The sequence below is a fragment of the Amphiprion ocellaris genome, chromosome 12, assembly GCF_022539595.1.
Source record: "Amphiprion ocellaris isolate individual 3 ecotype Okinawa chromosome 12, ASM2253959v1, whole genome shotgun sequence".
Lineage (NCBI taxonomy): Eukaryota > Metazoa > Chordata > Actinopteri > Pomacentridae > Amphiprion > Amphiprion ocellaris.
Window position 1 is genome coordinate 8,134,409 of NC_072777.1, and position 20,154 is coordinate 8,154,562.

General features: G+C 41.0%; 1 protein-coding gene across 2 annotated transcripts in view; it reads left to right on the forward strand.

Annotated features, from left to right (window-relative positions):
• Positions 1-19,930, forward strand: part of LOC111576617 (rho guanine nucleotide exchange factor TIAM2) — a 68,743-nt gene extending 48,813 nt beyond the window's left edge. For both annotated transcript variants that reach the window (XM_035953818.2, XM_055016058.1), the window contains exons 9-24: positions 3,205-3,270; positions 3,806-3,884; positions 4,370-4,459; positions 4,663-4,890; positions 5,565-5,662; positions 10,164-10,352; positions 11,192-11,260; positions 11,354-11,479; positions 12,132-12,240; positions 12,393-12,572; positions 14,116-14,234; positions 14,342-14,450; positions 14,563-14,621; positions 15,628-15,718; positions 15,858-15,945; positions 17,149-19,930. In XM_035953818.2, the coding sequence (XP_035809711.2) occupies positions 3,205-3,270; positions 3,806-3,884; positions 4,370-4,459; positions 4,663-4,890; positions 5,565-5,662; positions 10,164-10,352; positions 11,192-11,260; positions 11,354-11,479; positions 12,132-12,240; positions 12,393-12,572; positions 14,116-14,234; positions 14,342-14,450; positions 14,563-14,621; positions 15,628-15,718; positions 15,858-15,945; positions 17,149-17,692 (2,244 nt within the window). In that variant the 3' untranslated portion in view covers positions 17,693-19,930. The remainder of the gene's footprint in view (positions 1-3,204; positions 3,271-3,805; positions 3,885-4,369; positions 4,460-4,662; positions 4,891-5,564; positions 5,663-10,163; positions 10,353-11,191; positions 11,261-11,353; positions 11,480-12,131; positions 12,241-12,392; positions 12,573-14,115; positions 14,235-14,341; positions 14,451-14,562; positions 14,622-15,627; positions 15,719-15,857; positions 15,946-17,148) is intronic.
• The last annotated feature ends 224 nt before the right edge of the window (positions 19,931-20,154 follow it).

The window sequence follows — 20,154 nt, forward strand, 5'->3', positions numbered from 1 at the left end:
GCTTCTGTCCAGCCAACGTTTAGCCGACAGCCCGCGCAGTTACCGGACCTCACGGCCTCCACCTCACCGCTCTGTCCGGGGGGGAGTCCTTACCGTAAAAAGCAACAAACAGTCCTTTCTGGATAAACTTTAGGTATTTCGGCTGCCATCATTACGTGAGTCACTGGATATCTACCAGTACAACAACTGACTCATTTACATTTGCAGCCAGTGTTCGTGCCTGTTTTGGATTTTGCCTGGTTTATAGAGAGCTTTTTATCAGATTTTTTTGCCTGAATACAAGAAATCATCACGAAATCTGTTGAATTGTTGAGGACATTAATGTAAAAATCAGTGATTTTGAACAGAATTAATGAGCAGAGATGATAGTGATGGTGATGTGTTCACTGACAGTCGGTGGTCCTCAGACTCCAGACTGACGGCAGCTCCTCCGCTCTGATTACCCCTCCGACTTCACCGACCTGTAATTTCAGCGCAGCTCAACCCCTAATTTTTTCCCATGATCCCCTGGGGCTAATTTTGGTTTTGATCCGGAACACAATTTAGTATCCGAGCCTTTTATCATTCTTAATTAAGTGTAAATATAGACTGCGAGGGCGTATTTTTAGTTTGTCGTGAGTCATGGCTCACTCTGTGTGTGTGTGTGTGTGTGTGTGTGTGTGTGTGTGTGTGTGTGTGTGTGTGTGTGTGTGTGTGTGTGTGTGTGTGTGTGTGTGTGTGTGTGTGTGTGTGTGTGTGTGTGTGTGTGTGTGTGTGTGTGTGTGTGTGTGTGGTTTTTGAGAGCCTTGTCGCCATACCATCTATTTACTACACCACTGCTGTCTGCAGCTCAGAGGTGCATCCAAAACAAGATCAGTTTACATTGAAACAAGACAAAGAAAAGCAACAAAACTGAGATGACTGCAGATTTTTTTTTTCTTGATTGACTCTTGGATTAATTTAGAAGTCACTGCTGCTTAACACTGATTCACAACTTTTGCTCTGAACATTACACTTTTTTTCTCAGATTTTGGAAAACTACAGCTTTATTCTTAGATTGTTGTGGCAACTTTTCTTCATGAAGTTAGATATTTTTGGCTTGAAACTTTAAACTTTTTGAAATATTAAAAAAAAATCATGGCTCTAAAACTACATCAGCATCCAAAACAAACCCATTGAGAAAATCTGCTCCATTTTATTGTAAATATGGAAATAATTAGAAACATTTAAAATGACTAGAATGTTCTGATATGTAAACTGAAGAGGAAGTTTGTCAGATTGAGATTTATTTCTTCATCATCAATCAAACTGATCAGATTAGTGGTAGTGACCAGTTAACTTCTTTGTACAATGGTTAGAGTTCCTTGAGTTCCATTGGCTTCCACTGAAGCAGCATTCAGATGACATTTGAATTTGTTTGGCTCATCAGAGGAATGTTCACTTCAATCAACCTGCAGCTTTTGTTCACCTTTTAGAAGTATGTCTGTGACTCAAGTTTCCAGCAGACCGTTGCTCACTAAGAAGCATTGTGATAGTGGTATAACAAGTAAGTGAAAGTGAAAGCAAAGAGGAGCTTTGTCAGCGTCACATCTTGGCTAGACTGAAGGTTTTCCAAGTAGGCAGAGCATGGAGCTCTGAAACATTTTGTGGAAACTCTCAGTAGTCTCCAAACAGGACCATATGGATCGAAAGTGAGCAGATCATCAGACGATGCTCCTCCCTCTGGTTTGCATCTTTGTGGAGAAGGATTAACGCTGCAGGAGGAAAATGAGCCCAAACATGTCTTAAAGTTTGACCTGAAGACCAAGAAGAGCTGACTGGACTTCACTCCACAGTCACCTGAACTCAACCCCACTGAACATTTACTGGGACAAATTCCTAACACAAATTAGGAGTCAGTACATTTAAACAATGAATTTGTGATGCTTTGAGGATGTCTCACAATGTTACAATTTCTTCGGAAAATAGTTCAGCTTCTTGTAATCTTTGGGTGATTTTTCTTGACAAAGTCCTGAGAGAAACTTCAGGACTCGCAGCTGGAAAAAGATGATGTCCACACACTCTCGGTCTCATATAGTGCTGAGAAGCTTTGTCTGATGCCACCTGTCACCCCCTGAACCCCCTAAAGACGAGGAGAAAAGAGAGGAGGACAAAGGAAGGAGAGGAAGAGGAGCAGCAGATTCAGTGTTTGTTTAGCTGCACAGCTGTTTGAAGGCGGCCTGCTGGTGTGTCGACCCGCCGAGGAGGAGGAGGAGGAGGAGGAGGAGGGATTTGTTTGAGGATTAAAAGCTTCGAGAGCCTTTTATTCTCCCAGAATTCCTTTGTCCCTGAGTGTTAATCCCTCCACAGAGGCAGGAGATGACTCCCCCACCTCCTCCACGCCTCCTCTCCTCCTGCTGTCACATGACCTCCTCCTCTTTTCTTCTGCTCCTCTTTTAACCTCCATCATCTTCCTCTCAACACGACGCCTCCTCCTGAGTCTCCTCTGCATCCTGCTGCTGCTTCTCCTCATTTCCTTCCTCCTCTTATCTCCTTTCTTCTCCTCTCAGATGACAAAGAAGAATATCTTTATTTTTCTGTTTCTCTCGTCCTTGTCGGTGTGTTTAAGTGCTTGTTAGAAAGTTTGATTTCTTAAAGTTCACTGCATTTTCCGTGTTATGTATTTCCTTATTTGTGTCATATTGTTTCTGAGTTTGAAGCTTCAGTAATTTCAGCTCTTTGATCACCATGACCTCTTATTAGCACCGCTGCCTCGCAGCCAGAAGATGGCATCCCGGCCTGGGCCTGGGATCTTTCTGTATGGAGTTTGCATGTTCTCCCTGTGCATCCGTGGGTTTTCTCCGGCTTCCTCCCAAAGTCCAAAAAGTTAATTGGTGATTCTAAATTGTCTGTAGGTGTGAATGTGAGTGTGCTTGTTTGTCTGACTGGTGACCTGTCCAGGGTGTTCCCTGCCTTTACCCAGAGTCAGTGGGATAGAATCCAGCCCCCCATGACCCTAATGAGGATTAGGTGTTGTATAGATGATGGATGGATGGATGAATTTTGTGAGATGTCTTTATGAGGCATACTGAGGATTTTAAATCCTACAAGCTCGATCTTTCTCTCTTGTATTTGAGGTTTTTCATGTTTATTTGAAGCTCATCTTCATAAAACACTTGATGAATTTGACTTGCAGTGAGATGAAGTCTAAAAAAAAACTAATTGCACGTGTGTTTTCTCTTGCAGACGCTGGACTGTGTGTCCAAACAGAGGGAGGCGGCGCCCTCCACAGGCCGAGCTGCAGCTGTGCAGGTGTGTTTATTACCCAACCTGCTGTACCTGCATGAACTTCACACTGTTGAGTCACTGTGATGCCTGCAAACTACCAACCTGATAAGGAATATTATTTAAAATGTTTTTGTCATAAAATCTCACACCATTTATTTTTTATTAATTCAACAAATTATGCTTAAACAAAAAGATGACAAAAAGAAATGATTTGATACTTGTATTACTACCATCTCTACCACTACAGTTATCTTCCAAAATATGAACAATATTAGTTATAGTAATATTTCATAGTGTAGATTATCATCTACATTGTCTCAGCTACAACAATAATGATTAAAAACGATACCTATAATAACTGTTCCCATTGTCATGTTATATTGATAATATTTTCCTCATAGTCGCTGTAATTAATCATTAACTATAACCCTTATTGATCAGCCAAATTGATCTCTGGTGCTTGTTTAATAATATATTACATCAAATGAATTTTAACTGGATGTTTATGGTCATGATTCTAATCAACAACTGACTTCCATCTGTTCTGATCTGTGTTCAGTTGTGTGATGAGCAGCAGCTTTCAGCCATCAGCGTTTTCACTCTGCACATCTGTCGACCCGACGCAGAGAAAGACTTTGGTGAGAACAAAACCCTTCATGCATCACTTCACTGAGATAAGATAAACTTTGTTGATCCCACTATTTTAACAGCTCAATGTTGGTATAAAAGACCTGCGTAAACGCTATTTCTTATTCTTAGAGTGTCAGTCTGTCACTGAAGGCACTGCTTAAGGCCCTGTGTAGCAGTTTGGAAAAAACTAAACTGTAGCTTTAAGGTTATACGAAACTTTTACATCTTAAACACATTGAGCTCCAGTTTTAAGAAAAGCTCTCATCGGTGCTGACTGTAACATTTCAGGGCCGCTAGGATCTTGTTGGGTTTTGAAAAATGTTGAAAAATGGTTTCATATTTTGTACAACCATAATCAGAACACATTTTTCAGTTACATTTAGTCCCATCAGTGAGCACTAGTGTTTAAAAGAATGTTCTGTGTCTGCAAACCAAACGACTAATAAACATTTTTACCTGTTCATTTATCACCTGTTTCTTCTCGTCCCTGCAGGCTTTGCAGTGACAGGTCATGTGGACGGAGCAGGAAAAAGTCGCGTCTACGTCAGCGAAGTCGACCCGCTGGGACTGTCGGCTAGAGACGGTACAACAACTCAAAGAAAACACAACAATGTTTCAGGTTCCATTTAGAGGGATGACTGAGTTTCTGTTGGTTTGTAGCACTGAAATTCATCCTATATTCCAGCAGAGGGCATTCATGGCCCTGCAGTTAAACCAGAGACAAAGAAAGAGACGATGTGACTGTAAACGTGTTTTATACCTGCAACTGTGTCTGTTTCCCATCAGGCCTCAGAACAGGAGACGAGATCCTGGCTGTGAACGGAGCTGCTGTCTCAGGACTGAACCTGGACCTCATGCAGAGTCTCTTCACCCACCAGAAGCTCCAGCTGCTGCTCAGGAGAGACGAGGCGCCCAACACCGAGGAGCCGGCCGGCGTCTGGCCCGACCCCAGTGACCCCGCTGACCCCTGCTTCCTGCCACCGACCCCCACCAACCTCCAGGCCTGGACCACAGGTATGACAAGCATAACCTCATCTTGTATCCTGTGTTTTCCACACACCTCATGTTGGTTCTCACAGATGTCACTTTTAAATCAAGCAGCTTCACCTCTCTTTAAATCAACCTGAAATATATATTCTGTCTGCTTTAAATTTTGTAAATAATTAAAACCCTGCTGGTTGGTTTCCTGGCCAACATAGCACATTACAGTGTTTTTACCTGCACACTGAATTAGAGACTGCAGCCATAAACATACTATAAAAGCACCACAATAAATATATCTCATGTATAGATGTTAAACCACACTGTCAGCCTTTTCATTGTTTAACTGAATCTAGAAATGAAGGAAATCTGAAGCTTTTAACTTAAATGTTTTTATTGTGAAGGCAGATCGATGCTCAGTCAGATACACTTAAAGCAGCAGCCCAGAGGCCTCCCCCCGGGGAATTCTGGGAAAACTGCCCACAGAAGATTCAGGCTATGGGTTTTTTTTTTGCAGGACTTCTTCAATAAATGATCACTGCGAGGTTAATGCAGCTGTCTATGTTTATTTAGAGGTGAATTTGCTATTTCTAACGGCTGAAATGGGACCAGAGCAGAATCAGAGGTCCTGAAAGACACAATGAATGAACTCTGAGAACTGAACAGAAAAAGACCTCATTATGAAACACATCTTGTTGATCACACAGATTCGTCGTTCGTCAGTGATCCAGATGGCAACCTCACTCCTGTTTTTGATGACACTTTGACGACGACGCCATCTGAGGACACTGAGGCACCGGGACAGGTGAGGTCTCAGCAGGTTTAGACTTTAAAAAACTGGAATTTTATTTATTTCTCTTTTAGCGCCCCCTCTCTTTTCTCTTCCTTATTATTCTCACAGTAAAATGGTTATCTGGATGGACCAGCCAACACTATCACATAAAGCATTTCGTTTAGTTCATACATTTAAGCCTTTTTCTCCACTTGATGTACAAACACAGGCTGAGAGGTTGCAGCTCTATCCTATTCAGTTACATTAATTTGTATTCATATTGTGCCAGTTCACAACATATGTCATCACATAGCACCTCGCAGAGTAAATCAGTAAGTAAGAAATTACGAATTTTTAAACGAAGAACAGAGAACCCAACAATACGAGACTGCCTTTGGATTCCCTATGAGCAAGCAGTCAGCAACAGTGGGAGGGGAAAAAAAACTTTAACAGGGAGGAAGAAAAACTCTGTACTGTGTCCGACTATTTTTGTGTTTTTTATGAAACTTTGCTCAGTGATTGGTCAGCTGTGTGGAGGAGGGAAAGTTTGCAGAATTGGAATTTGTCTCTGTTTTTTAAAATTCATTACACAGCTCCATCTGAGAGCAAATGAGAACAATATATGTTAGTTCTTTTATAAACTAGGCTTATGTCAGATTCATACAGACGATGTGGTTCCACCATAGTGGATGTCAACCAGTGTTGAGTCTTTCAACACTTCATGACGTCCCAAGGATTTTTACCGTCTCTTTCATTTCTCTTTTATACCATTCTAGGGACAATCGCTGTGTGTTCTTTGAGGGAACATTTGACACTGTAGCATCAGACACTGTGTAGACACCACATTGCCCCTGGTCCTCCCAATGTGTCGTCAGTCATGTGACACTGTGACAATTTAAGACTCTTGTCAGACAGAGATATCCTATGTTTTGACAGTTAGCTTGATCCTATAATTCCCACTTATGGCCTCAGTAGCCTTTGTTCAGCATGAAGTCCAGCCAAACTAAGCATTTTGCAACCAGCAACCTCTAGGTATGAAAAAATCTGCCACCATGAAAGTGCCAAAAGCTGCAATTTCTCATCTGGCCACTGGAGACTGATTCTAAAAGTGAGTTAGTCCCCATCGAGCCTCATGGAAAAGCATCCAACTTTACAGCATAAATAAACATGTTTACATCCTGGTACAAAGAACAGTTCTGGTCTCTATAGCTGTTTTCTCAAATCGTGACAACTGTATGGCAGACACATTTTATATAAATCACACATTTAAGTAGTTTTAAGGCTTACATAATGACAGATGTGGCCACTTTGAGTGACAGGTGGGTGCTGATAGAGAACAGTTCATGGTCCACCTCAGCTCCACTCACGCTCCACCTCTTTGCTCATTTTTTGGATTAGTAGCTGAGAACTAGGAGGAGTCGGACACTGCTGGAACAACCATGGCTGAAGCAACCACACTGAGCTTCAAAACTGCTCTTCATTCATCTTCATGTACAGTCTCTAAACCTCCTCAAACTTACCTGCAGGAATCCTTTCCCACAATCCTCTTGTCCCTCCTACAGCTCTCACTCCCCCTGTATCACATGACCCACGGTCTGGCTGATAATCCAGGCTTACGCCGTCAGGAGTGTGTGGAGTGTTTGTAAAGTCCGAGCCGAGGGATTAATGGCGTCTACTCGTAGAAACAGAGAGAACCTGTAGATGTTCTTTGTGACCTCCTCCTCCTCCTCTGGCGGCGGCACGAACGGCTCTCGAAGGCGACCTCTGACTCCCGCTCCCACGTCCACGTCGTCCCGCTCCCTCTCCATGGGAGCTCTGTGCTGGGTGCTGCCGCTGGAGGAGGACTGGGAGACGCTGGAGGAGGAGGAGGATGAGGAAGAGGGAGGGGAGGTGTTGTCCGGACTGATGGAGCGGCTGGTGGGGCTGCTGGACGAGGCCACCTGCTGCCTGGGTCACCATCGGCCCGCTGACGGCCTCGTCCTGCTGGTAAACAGAGGGATGCTAGATGTTGCTGCTGCTTTTCTGGTGGTCTGTTGTAGAGCTCCAGCAAATAGTCGATCTAAAGAATAGTTTTTTATTCAATATCAAACTAAGCGGAGCTGCTGCTTCGTCCTATTAAAAGGAGCTGGTTTAGGACAGCAGGTGGAAGATTCCGAGGTCGACCCAGAACACGCTGAAGAGATTATACATCTCATGGTCTGGGAACACCTGAGGATGCTCCAGTTGGATCTGGAAAACTTTGCAGAGAGGGACATCTGGACTAACATGCTGCTACACAACACAAGTCCGGATGAGCGGCAGAGAACAGATGGATGAGCACATGATCACAACAGCAAGAATTCCGACACTGCTTGACAAAATATTATTTTAACCAGTGAAATTTAATCATTCCCAGCAGAAAAGCCTGTCAGTGGGGTAAAAAAAATACTGAATTTGACTATAAAACTACTAAATGGGCTCAGGTTTCAGTCTGTAGCCTCATATAACAAATTTATGTTTAAGTCTTGACCGTCACAAACCAGATAATCACACTGAAGACTTCACTGAGGTTCATCAGGACCAGGGACCTTGAAACAGTCAAATAACTGAGTGCATTCGGTTCTCAACTGTTTATCTTTAATGAGGGAAAAATTTGATTCAATCATCCTGCCAAGAAGTCTAATTTTCTTGAATTCTATGCGCATGACTAAATAAACATATTCAGTTTCATAATTTCCTTTCCATCTAAAAAGGAAAATAGACAATCTGATAATCAGTCAATCATTGTTTAATTTGTTGGTTCCTGCTGCTTCAATGGAATAATTTAATTTCACGTGGTAATAAACTGGATGTTTTTGAGTTTTGAACAGTTTTTCGGGCAAAACAAGATATTTGTCAGATGTTTTATAGACCAAATCCTTAATCAGTTTATCAAAATTTAGTTAGTTGCAGCCCCGGTCTGTTGTGCAGCACATGTGATTATTGCTTTAGCCAGAAAGGGTGTTTATATACACTTTGGTATCCATGCTTTGATCAGATATATATCTACATGTATGTAGGTTGAAAACAGTATCCAAGTTTCCCATGGTCTTGATGCACATTTCTGTCCTTGCAACCTTTAAAATGCTCAAATGAGGTCCAGGTTCCTCAGGATTTGTTCCTTTGCTCTGAGCTGCACTGGCTGGTTCACCAGAATTAGAAACTCTATTTCCAAGGTAATTTCCCACGTGTGTCCTGTCTGAGGGGAAATGAAGAGTTTCAGAGGATTTAGTGAATCAGATTCAGATCTCAGATATCTCAGCCTTCCTGGAAGTTAAAGTGCCATCTGTTATTAAAAGCTCTGCGTCTGCAGGCCAAACAGACCGAAACTCTGAATTTATCAGGCTGACGGCAGTTTATTAGATGCTGGCAGCACAGATTATGATGATGAATGAGGCGGCTGCTTCTTTAACACCTCGTCGTGCTTCAGGGTCGAAACAGCAGAGAAGCTGCACTCGGACCAGTTCAGTGTTCCTCTGTTTAAATCTGTCAGCCAATGAGAGTTGTAGCTTTTTCCAGTCTGTGTCGTAGCTCCAGGTGTCAGCAGGTCATGTTTCTCTCTGATCTCAGCAGCACACTTTGACCTCCTGAATGTCCACCAGACACATTTACCTCCTGACTCTGCAGCCTGGAGCTCATCTGATCCTCGTTCTACTGATTCACGATCAAAGTGGAAGATTTATCTTCCTGCTTTTGCATTTGCAGTGTTTGTAGAGTCACTAGACCAAAGGTTTGTTGTGGTTTTAATGCTGATTACACAACAGGAGACAAAGTTGGTTGATCTCAGACTTCATCCAGAGGAGGGTATAACTACAGAAAAGCTTGTGTGGTATTTAAATTAAATCTGAGTTAATGTAGAATTTAGGATAATTGTTTTTCATCGTCAAAACTGCTTAAACTCATGAAATGATACAGATCAGATGTGACATCTCATGATTCAGCCATTTAAAATTCAGAACAATTCTACAGTCATCAAAAGCAAAAGATCCAATCAGAAATAATTTGGGTTTTTTTTGATAGGGGCAGTGCACATTAATGACCGTCTAGACAGCAATAGACATAAGTATGTCGAATTAGAGCAACAATGCTAATTTACATCCGCAGTCCCTAGACTGTCATCTCCAGTGGACCAGCTTTCAAAAAGCTCGACATATAAGCTTCCAATCAAAGCATCTTTACTTACCTGGATGTGAGACATTCAAAAGTATAATTCAGCCTCATTAAAAGGACTTACAGGTTGTGATACTTTCTGTTTGCCTTTTTTGTTTGGTTGAAAGCTCACATGTCCTGAGCACGGGAGACCTTCTCGTTGCTGCTGTCCATCATCATCATGGCTTAATCAGTACAATCTTAGCTTTGAGGGCCTGTGAACCTTATGCTACAATTAGCATGCTAATAAACTGGCAGTAGCTTATCACACATGTCAGTATGCTCACTCTGTGACCTTTGATGATGGTGTTGTCCTGATAAGCGAACTGGTGATCTGACCCTCAGTTCTTTCATGTTTTCCTCTCAGAACATGGACCGAGTCTACTCACTGTACCAGACTTTCCCAGAAGGCCAAGCGGCGGACGCAGATGTCCCCAAAAACCCGTACGGCAGAGAGTTGGGCCTGCAGGCAGCGAGTCCTGCCCACCTGAGTGTTTGTCAGCGTCTGCGTAAAGTCATCCAGGAGCTGGTTGACACCGAGAAGTCCTACGTCAAGGTCAGAATACTGCAGTAACACTGCTGTAGTACTGCTACTGCTAGTATCACTGTTACAGTCACTGGTTCTTCACATTTTATAATTACTGCGAGTACTTCTTGTACTGAAACCATTGTTAGTGTCCAGCTGCAGGGACCACATTAAAAAAATCACAGATATTCATTTTTCATTTATATTACAAACCTCTATTTTATTAGACTGTTTTTAGAGCTGCAGCTCGATTAATCAATAAAACAGCAACTGTTTTATTGATTATTAAAGTCATTTTTAATGAAAAATGTGAGACTTTTGCTGGTTTGAGGTTCTCAAATATGAGATATAAAAAAGTTTTACTGTTTAATGGTAAGCAGCATTTATAATGAACCAAACACTCCAGTCCTTCATAGGGATTTTCCACAAACAAATCATTTCTAGCTCAAATTTTGATCATTTCAAATGTCTTGAGGTTAAAAATGCATTTTTGTTGCTTTCAAATGATATTTGTATATTATGTTACTACAGCTCTACAGTGTCTTTTAAAGTTTTTATAACCTAAAACTTTAGAACTGTGTTCCAGACTTCTGAAAACGTCATCATATGTGGTTACAGATGTTAATGGCATGTAATTCAAATACTTATTTATTAAAATTGAGTTTGATCCAAATAAACAACGACTGACAAGGTCAAAAAAAAAATTTAATCTAAATACAGCTGTAAAAATATGTACATAATTAAATTTTTTAATTTTCTATTCATTGCATCGAGGAAAAAATATGTTCTGTCTTATGTTTCTGCTTTATTTGAGTTGATTACCTGTTAGTGTTTAATGTGTTTATGAATGTTCTTGTTGTGTCTTTCAGGATCTGGTGTGTCTGTTTGACATTTATCTGAGCCCACTGCAGAAGGAGACGTTCCTCAGTAAAGATGAAGTAAGAAACTGTAAATAAAAGGAAGTGGAACCCGGTGTAGACTTCAGGTTGAGTTGGTTTGTCTAACTACAGCGTCTTCTCTCTCTCTCTCAGATGGAGGCGCTGTTCGGCAGCCTGCCTGAGATGCTGGACTTTCAGAGGGTTTTTCTTCAAACGCTGGAGGAGAGAATCGCATCCTGTCCGAACTTCAGCAGCCTGGAAACACTCGAACAGTTCAAGGTAAAGATCCGGCAGCTGCTTTGGTTATTTTCTGCTCATTGTTTCATTTATATCAGTGGATTTAGTGAGACTCTTTCTTTTTTCATTTCATTTATTAATCATTTCATTTGTCTATTTTATTGCATGTTTCAGTTTATTTTTCCCATTTTATTTTTCTGATTTGGTTAGTTTTTCATTTATTCATTGTTTTACCATTTCATTTTTACATTTTATATATTTATTATTTTTATTTAGTTTTGATCCATTTTATACACTTTTTCCAAAGTTATTTGTATAACTTGTTTACTTACCTTTTTTGTTTTTATTTGATTTTTAATATATTTTTTTAAATTAAATTTGGATTTGTATTTATTTATTATTTTCACTTTAGTTTTTCTTTCCATTACGTCCTTCATTTTTTAAGTGTTTTAATATTTTAGCTGCTGTTTTAAGCTGCTAATTTTATTAATGTTATTTTCACAATTTACTAAATCTGTTTTAATATTATTTTATTTATATTAATTGTTATTATTAATGTAATTGTATTTTTTCCACTGTGCTGCTGCAGCATGTGTTTTACATGTTGTACAGGCTTTTTTTGTTGTACTGGACTTTTTGTTCCTTTTTAAAATGATGATTAATTTCACACTTTGTCTTTGTTTTTTGCTCTCAGAAACTTCTCTTCTCTTTGGGTGGATCTTTTCTCTACTACGCCGACCACTTCAAGCTCTACAGCGGCTTTTGTGCAAACCACATCAAAGTCCAGAAGGTTCTGGAGAGAGGTGAGGATCAAAGCCTAAACGTTTATTTAAACTCTTATTTGCTCATTTAGTCTCATTTTACATTATTAAAATGTGTCAAATTTAAATATATATGACCGAATATCAAATGGAAGAAAAGACATTTAACTTGCAAACCATCATCTCTGATTCAGCTAAAACAGACGGAGCCTTCAAGCAGTTCCTGGAAGCGAGGAATCCGACCAATCAGCACTCGTCTTCTCTGGAGTCGTACCTGATCAAACCTGTTCAGAGAGTCCTGAAGTATCCACTGCTGCTCCGAGAGCTGGTGGGCCTGACTGACCACGAGAGCCCCGAACACACACACCTCACAGGTAACACACACACACCTCACAGGTAACACACACACACCTCACAGGTAACACACACACCTCACAGGTAACACACACACACCTCACAGGTAACACACACACACCTCACAGGTAACACACACACCTCACAGGTAACACACACACCTCACAGGTAACACACACACCTCACAGGTAACACACACACCTCACAGGTAACACACACACCTCACAGGTAACACACACACCTCACAGGTAACACACACACACCTCACAGGTAACACACACACACCTCACAGGTAACACACACACACCTCACAGGTAACACACACACCTCACAGGTAACACACACACACCTCACAGGTAACACACACACACCTCACAGGTAACACACACACACCTCACAGGTAACACACACACACCTCACAGGTAACACACACACCTCACAGGTAACACACACACACCTCACAGGTAACACACACACCTCACAGGTAACACACACACACCTCACAGGTAACACACACACCTCACAGGTAACACACACACACCTCACAGGTAACACACACACCTCACAGGTAACACACACACACACCTCACAGGTAACACACACACCTCACAGGTAACACACACACCTCACAGGTAACACACACACCTCACAGGTAACACACACACACCTCACAGGTAACACACACACCTCACAGGTAACACACACACACACCTCACAGGTAACACACACACACCTCACAGGTAACACACACACCTCACAGCTAACACACACACCTCACAGGTAACACACACACCTCACAGGTAACACACACACCTCACAGGTAACACACACACCTCACAGGTAACACACACACCTCACAGGTAACACACACACACCTCACAGGTAACACACACACCTCACAGGTAACACACACACACACCTCACAGGTAACACACACACACCTCACAGGTAACACACACACCTCACAGCTAACACACACACCTCACAGGTAACACACACACCTCACAGGTAACACACACACCCCACAGGTAACACACACACCTCACAGGTAACACACACACACCTCACAGGTAACACACACACACACCTCACAGGTAACACACACACCTCACAGGTAACACACACACACCTCACAGGTAACACACACACACCTCACAGGTAACACACACACACCTCACAGGTAACACACACACCTCACAGGTAACACACACACCTCACAGGTAACACACACACCTCACAGGTAACACACACACACCTCACAGGTAACACACACACACCTCACAGGTAACACACACACACCTCACAGGTAACACACACACACCTCACAGGTAACACACACACCTCACAGGTAACACACACACCTCACAGGTAACACACACACCTCACAGGTAACACACACACACCTCACAGGTAACACACACACCTCACAGGTAACACACAAATACAGCAGACAGGTACATTGTTGCAGGTTTACAGTAGCTGTAATGAAGGTAGCAGCCTGCAACACCGTATTTTGTGTACAAACGTTTTTCACCACCTGCACTTCCTCTGGTGTCCACTCAGAGGCGCTGCGAGCGATGGAGAAGGTGGCGAGTCACATCAACGAGATGCAGAAGATCTACGAGGACTACGGCTGCGTGTTCGACCAGCTGGCTGCAGAGCAGAGTTTAGCTGACAAACAGGTATGACATCAAAAACACGAACACGCATTGAGTGACGTCATCAGACTGAACCGTCAGCTGTGGAGACTCAACTGAGCACCTGAGGAGTTTAATTCTTCCTCCTTCAGGTAACGGAGATCTCGATGGGGGAGTTTCTGGTCCATTCGTCGGTGGTCTGGTTGAACCCTCTGCCTTGTCTGGGTCGTCTGAGGAAAGAGCCGGAACTCACTCTGTTTGGTGGGTCAGCGCTGTCTTTGCTTTACCTGCACAGTGTGTGTTTGAAGAAAAAAAAATTTATGAAGTGAAATTAGAATGTTGTAGAATAACTCAGGCGCTGTTGTGTCCACAGTGTTCAAACGGGCCGTGATCCTGGTTTATCGTGAGAACAGCAAACTGAAGAAGAGGATGGTGAGTCCAGTTCTACACTTAATCCTGTCGTGGTTTAACTTAGTATGGAAGTCCATTTGTGCCAATATAAGAAAAACTTTAGAAGAGTTAATCATGATTAAAAATATTATTTATGGTAAGTCCAGTCCAGAAATTTAAGATGAATTGTATAAAATAAGAAATTAAAAGCTAATTTTCTCTGGCAAAAATATTACATATACGTTTTTTTCGAAGAAAAAAACAAAAAACTGATACATACTCAAAATCTAGTGAAGTCGAGACTTTGAGCTAAGGAGTCAATACCATGAGAAAGCAACATTTCTATATCAGAGTAAAAAAATGGAGTATACACTCAAAAATGTTATATATATAAAGTTAAAAAAGGTAAGTCAAAAATTGGACATAAAACAACACTTATGACTAATTGAGTGAAAATGAAAACTACAAAGTAGAATAGCTAAGAAGCCCAATAACTAGTCAGAAAACTAATTTCTAAGTCAGTAAAAAAAAGATATAAAAACATTGAATTAAATCAAATCAAAAATCTAATTAAATTAAATTAAATTAAATCAAAAATTGAATTAAAAACAGTAAATGAACAAACTATAAAGTTTTCAAAAATTACATCAAGTCCAAAATATGAGCTATTAGGTCACATTTCTAAATTAAAAAGACAAATTTTCAACTCAGTATTCTTTTTTCAATTTTTTATTTTGACCTGTATTTCACAGAAATGGGCTTCCATATATATGTTTTCATTGTTATTTCATTTTGCAGATCCTCCATTAGTTTTTTTTTGTGTAATTTCTGTTCTTCCATGCCACCGCTGGTTTTACTCTTTTCTTTCAAACTCACAGAGATTTTAAACTTTTTGCACACCCATAATCCATCACTGTAGTCAACATATTTCCATTGTTTCATGGATTAAGACATGAAAAGTCACCAGCGGAGTCTTACAGACAGACACAGTAAAACCTCCACAGTGTTCTGTATTCAAGTCTGACTTTGTGTGTTTCCTGTCGGACAGACCGCTTCACGTTCAGCTGATCTGGACCCCTTCAGGTTCCGCTGGTTAATCCCAGTTTCAGCGGTTCAAGTCAGACCGGCCAACATCACAGGTCAGTGACCAATCAGAAGGAGGTTTGTTTCTGCATCTTGAAGTGAGGCAGATCCAGTGTGTTCGTCTGGTGAGTGTCGGTGCTGCAGCCCTCCAGCAGGAGGCGCTCTGACGGTGAGCTGACTGTTCTGTGTTTCCAGGCTCAGAGGATCCCTGTGTGTGGGAGCTGGTCCACAGCAGGTCAGAGGTGGAGGGACGACCGGAGACGGTGTTCCAGCTCTGCAGCAGGTACACACCTCCATCCATTCATTCATTCATTCATTCAGTTTGATTCACGTAAACACAACACAGACGACTGCTGCAGGTGTGGATCAAGTTCTCAGTCTTCCAGCAGTCGGATCACAGGAGCTGATTCTCTTCTTTACACAGATTTAGTTTCCAAAACCAGCATTCTGACAGGAAATGTTTCAGTGAATTAAAAGTTCGTTTTCAGTTCTTTGTCAGATATTTCCTGCTTTAACATCGTGCTAAAGCTGCACTGCTGAGGATGTTCCTGTTCATAATATCTGTGACAAACAGTCGAAACAGCTTCAGTTTACTGTCATAAAAAAAAAAATTCCCCATAAATGACTGAATTTACTGATAAATTTTAAAATGATTGAGCGGCAGATTGACGGTTTGTAACTAGAACAATTACTTTTGAGAATTTAAACACAATTAAACAATTAAAAAGTTACATTGTTAAGTCAAAAATATGAGTTAAAAAGTCAGAATGTAGAACTATACCAGACCTCACACCTGCTCAATGTTTCTGGCTTTGTTTTCACTAATTTCTCAGAGATTCTGTATTATATCAGTGTACATTGATTGTTTGTGTTTTGGTCTCTGATGGAAACTGATGACATATTTTCACAGTTTCCGAATGTTTTACAGACTGAAGTCACATTCCCACTAGAAATCCCCACATATTTCCCAAAAAATAGCCGTTCTTTCAGCTCTGTCTTCATTGCAGTCTAAAGAGTTGTCATTTTGTGTGCAACAATACAAAAAAATGGAGACCTTAATGAAACATTGGGGTGAAACTGGACATGGTTGGTTGTTGGTTCGTCTGTCAAACTATTTCCTTTACTGTAGCTCCACTGTGTTTTGTCAAAGCTCAGTGAACAAAAACTCAAACACTTGTATGCAGTTGCAGTGTGTAAAATGGTGTAAAAATAGCAGATAGTCAACCAGTCAACAACATTCCCTTCTCCCAAAAGTTCCTGAACCTCTGGAAAGTACTGCTGTCTGAGCAGGAAGTTTTTCGTGAGAAAAACTTCCTCCTGGAACTGGATTTAGATCCTGGTTCCTCTGGAGGAAACATGTAGACCAACTGAGCTCTTCCACCCCAATGAAAGTACATGAAGAATGTTTTCCCCCATAGCTTAAATGGAAAATCAGACGGGAATGTTTCAGTTTCAGCCTTGACCCTTTCTTCTGTCTGTGTTTTAGCGGTTTGGAGACGAAGGCCAGCGTGCTGCGAGCTCTGCGCTGCCTGGTCAGAGACCGAGCGTCCGTCAGCTCCCTGAGGAGGACCAAGCAGTCGACGGCCGAGAGGAGCGGCTCCTGGAGGAGGAGGCAGCAACGCCGTCGCTCCGACACCCAGAGGACGACTCCTCATCAGCCGGAGGACAGCTGCAGACCCGACGGCGTCCTGGGAGACACCTGCTCGGAGCCTCTGCTGCCCAGCCACGCTGCCGCCGCTGCAGGGAAGAGGACCAGACTCTGCTCCCTGACCAGCGAGCTGGAGGCTCAGCTGCAGAGACTCAACTTCACCGAGGAGGATTCAGAGAGAGGAGCGACGTCTCGAAGCGAAGAGGAGAAGAGACGGAGCTCCAGTCTGCGCAGAACTGCTGGAGGAGAAGTGGCGGACTTCAGCAACCTGCTGGAGAGAGACTTCAGCGTTCAGAGCATGACCTCCATGATTAATGAAGACTGCTTCTACGACTCCATGCTGGGGATGCAGAAGGCTGCCGTCCCCACGCTGCAGGGCTAAAGCTAACAGGCTAACAGGACGCCAGCTGAGATCAAACTAAACTCTGATGATGATACTGGAAACTTATGTTAGGGCGTTTTTTATTTCTGTTCCGATCACCAAAAGGTTCCCAGACCTGCACATGTGGGTCATCATTCTCACAAACTGACCAGCTGTCTTTTGGAATTCATCTCTTCACGATCACTGGAAAACATCTGATTAAATGAATATGAAATAGCGAGACTTTCAGCAGCTAGACTGGTTGTGAGTTTGATAACACTGGATAACACCTACCTCTGGAATACCACCTCCAACAACGGAGGCTGCACAAGATCCAGGTTTTTCCAGATGAGGAACTCCAATCCGCTGTGATGGTGGATCAGATTTTACTTTAATGATCTCACAAACTCACAACTCATACATCCTTCAGCAACATCTGAGCAAATGAGGCCATGACTCGAGTTAAAAACAGAATAAACCACGTGATTTATCTGAACTCTAGCAGAGGATTACAGCCACGGTGAGGGGAGGATACAGAGAAGTCAAAAGAGTTTAAGCAAAAGTCTGAATCTTACTTGAATAGAAACATCTTTTGGGGGCAGAAAGTAGCGTTATAGGAAAGAAACAACACATTTTACAAGAAAAGCAATGCATAGACTAAGTATAGTAAAAGTAGTGAGTGACTTCAGTCTCTCACTTTCTTCTCATAATGTTGAGGCTATTTTCACTGAATATTTATACTTGAAGCTAACTAATTGATTACTTAAGTCTTTTAAATGTCATTATACTTCTTTTTATTTATTGACTTCTACAAAAATAATGATTTCACTTTATTATTGATTTTTTTTCCCCCAAAAAATCTTTTTTTTTTTGCAAAATTGTAGAATTATATTGATGAAAATAGAATTATAATGACATTTTTGCAAACTTTTTTGCTCTTGTCCACCAGATTTATTTGTGAAATATCACTTCTTCCTTAAAATGTTTTTCATTAAATAGATTTTTTTCAGAAAACTATAAATATATCTTGAAATATTACAGCTTTTAGCTCCTGAAACTCCATCATGTCAAATTATTCTTAATTTTTAAAGCTGTGTTATTAGTTATTTATTTGAGGAAATTCAACCTTCATATTGTGTTTATTACTGACTCCGTATTTTGTAAATTAATAACTTATTTTCCTGAATTTACATCTTTATCACCTCAAAGTGTGATACATTTCTATTAAAGATATCTTGAATTTTTGCAATTTTTTTTCACCTAAAGTGACACTATTATCATTACGATAGTATAACTTTCTCTTGTAAAATATGGACATTTTTGTATTGGTTAAAGTGCAAATTTATTCCAGGAACATTACGAGTTAAAAATATCACTGTTCTTATACAATATGGACTTTATTCTGTAAATATAGCTATAATTTCTGTCCAAAAAATGACTTTTTCTCTCGTAAAATATTTCAAATTCTTTGTCTCATCAAAGCACAACTTTATTCTGATGACATCACAACGTATTTCTTAAAAAGATTTCATTTTTTCCCCTCACAGTGGCCGTGATACTGAATTAATGACACTCAGCTCATAAACCATGAAGGATAAACATGATGTTTTTGTCTCAAAGACAGTCTACAACCTCAGAAGGATTTTTGTGGAGGAGACGAAGGACCAGAGTTTGTCAGAATCTATTTTTTTAAAAGGATCAAAGCTCAATCATCCCGAGTGACCTCAGAAACCGACAAACACAAACAAGCGCTCAGTTTTCTTCTCATTTCAGGAAGCATCTGATTGAAGGAAGAAAAGCTTGTATTTTCCATTTTTAACTGACTGAGTGGACACGATTTGTGTTCAGGAATCAGAACCGGACGAATGTTGGACTTCTTGTTGCACTCGCTGCCTGAACTTGTAGACATTTTTTAAGTTCTTGTGTTGTAAATATTTTTGTGTACAGTTTCTTTTCCAGCTGTAGTTTTCTGTTTAACAGATTGTTTTCTCGACAAAAGCCGTTTCGAGCTGCTGGATGGGATCAAAGCCTTTGTATATCTGTCAGGTTGACTTGTTGTATTTATATATCATGCCAGGTGTGTATTTCAGTTTTGTGACCGAGGCACTAGAAAGACGACAGTGTTTCATTTTAAATGAACTTTTCAAGTGATTTTTATTACTTGTTAAGGTATTTGGTAATTTATTTTCCTAAATATTTGTGTACATCTTTTTAATGACATGATGCTGTTAAAGTCCAATAAAAATATTTAATTAACAAGAGGGTTGCGCTTTATTTGGCCTCCCTAAACAGTTTGTTCAGTTTTGTTTCTAATTCAGAATTTATGAGATGAAAATATTTTTGGTGTAATAGTGACTCCCTGGCAGCAGTTCAGCTTGTGGCAGAAATCAGAAATGATTGAGTGTGAAAACCTGAAAGTGACTTGTTTACCTTTTAAAGGAATGGTTGGGAAGTTCTGAAAACTCTCCAGACAGTCCAGAGAG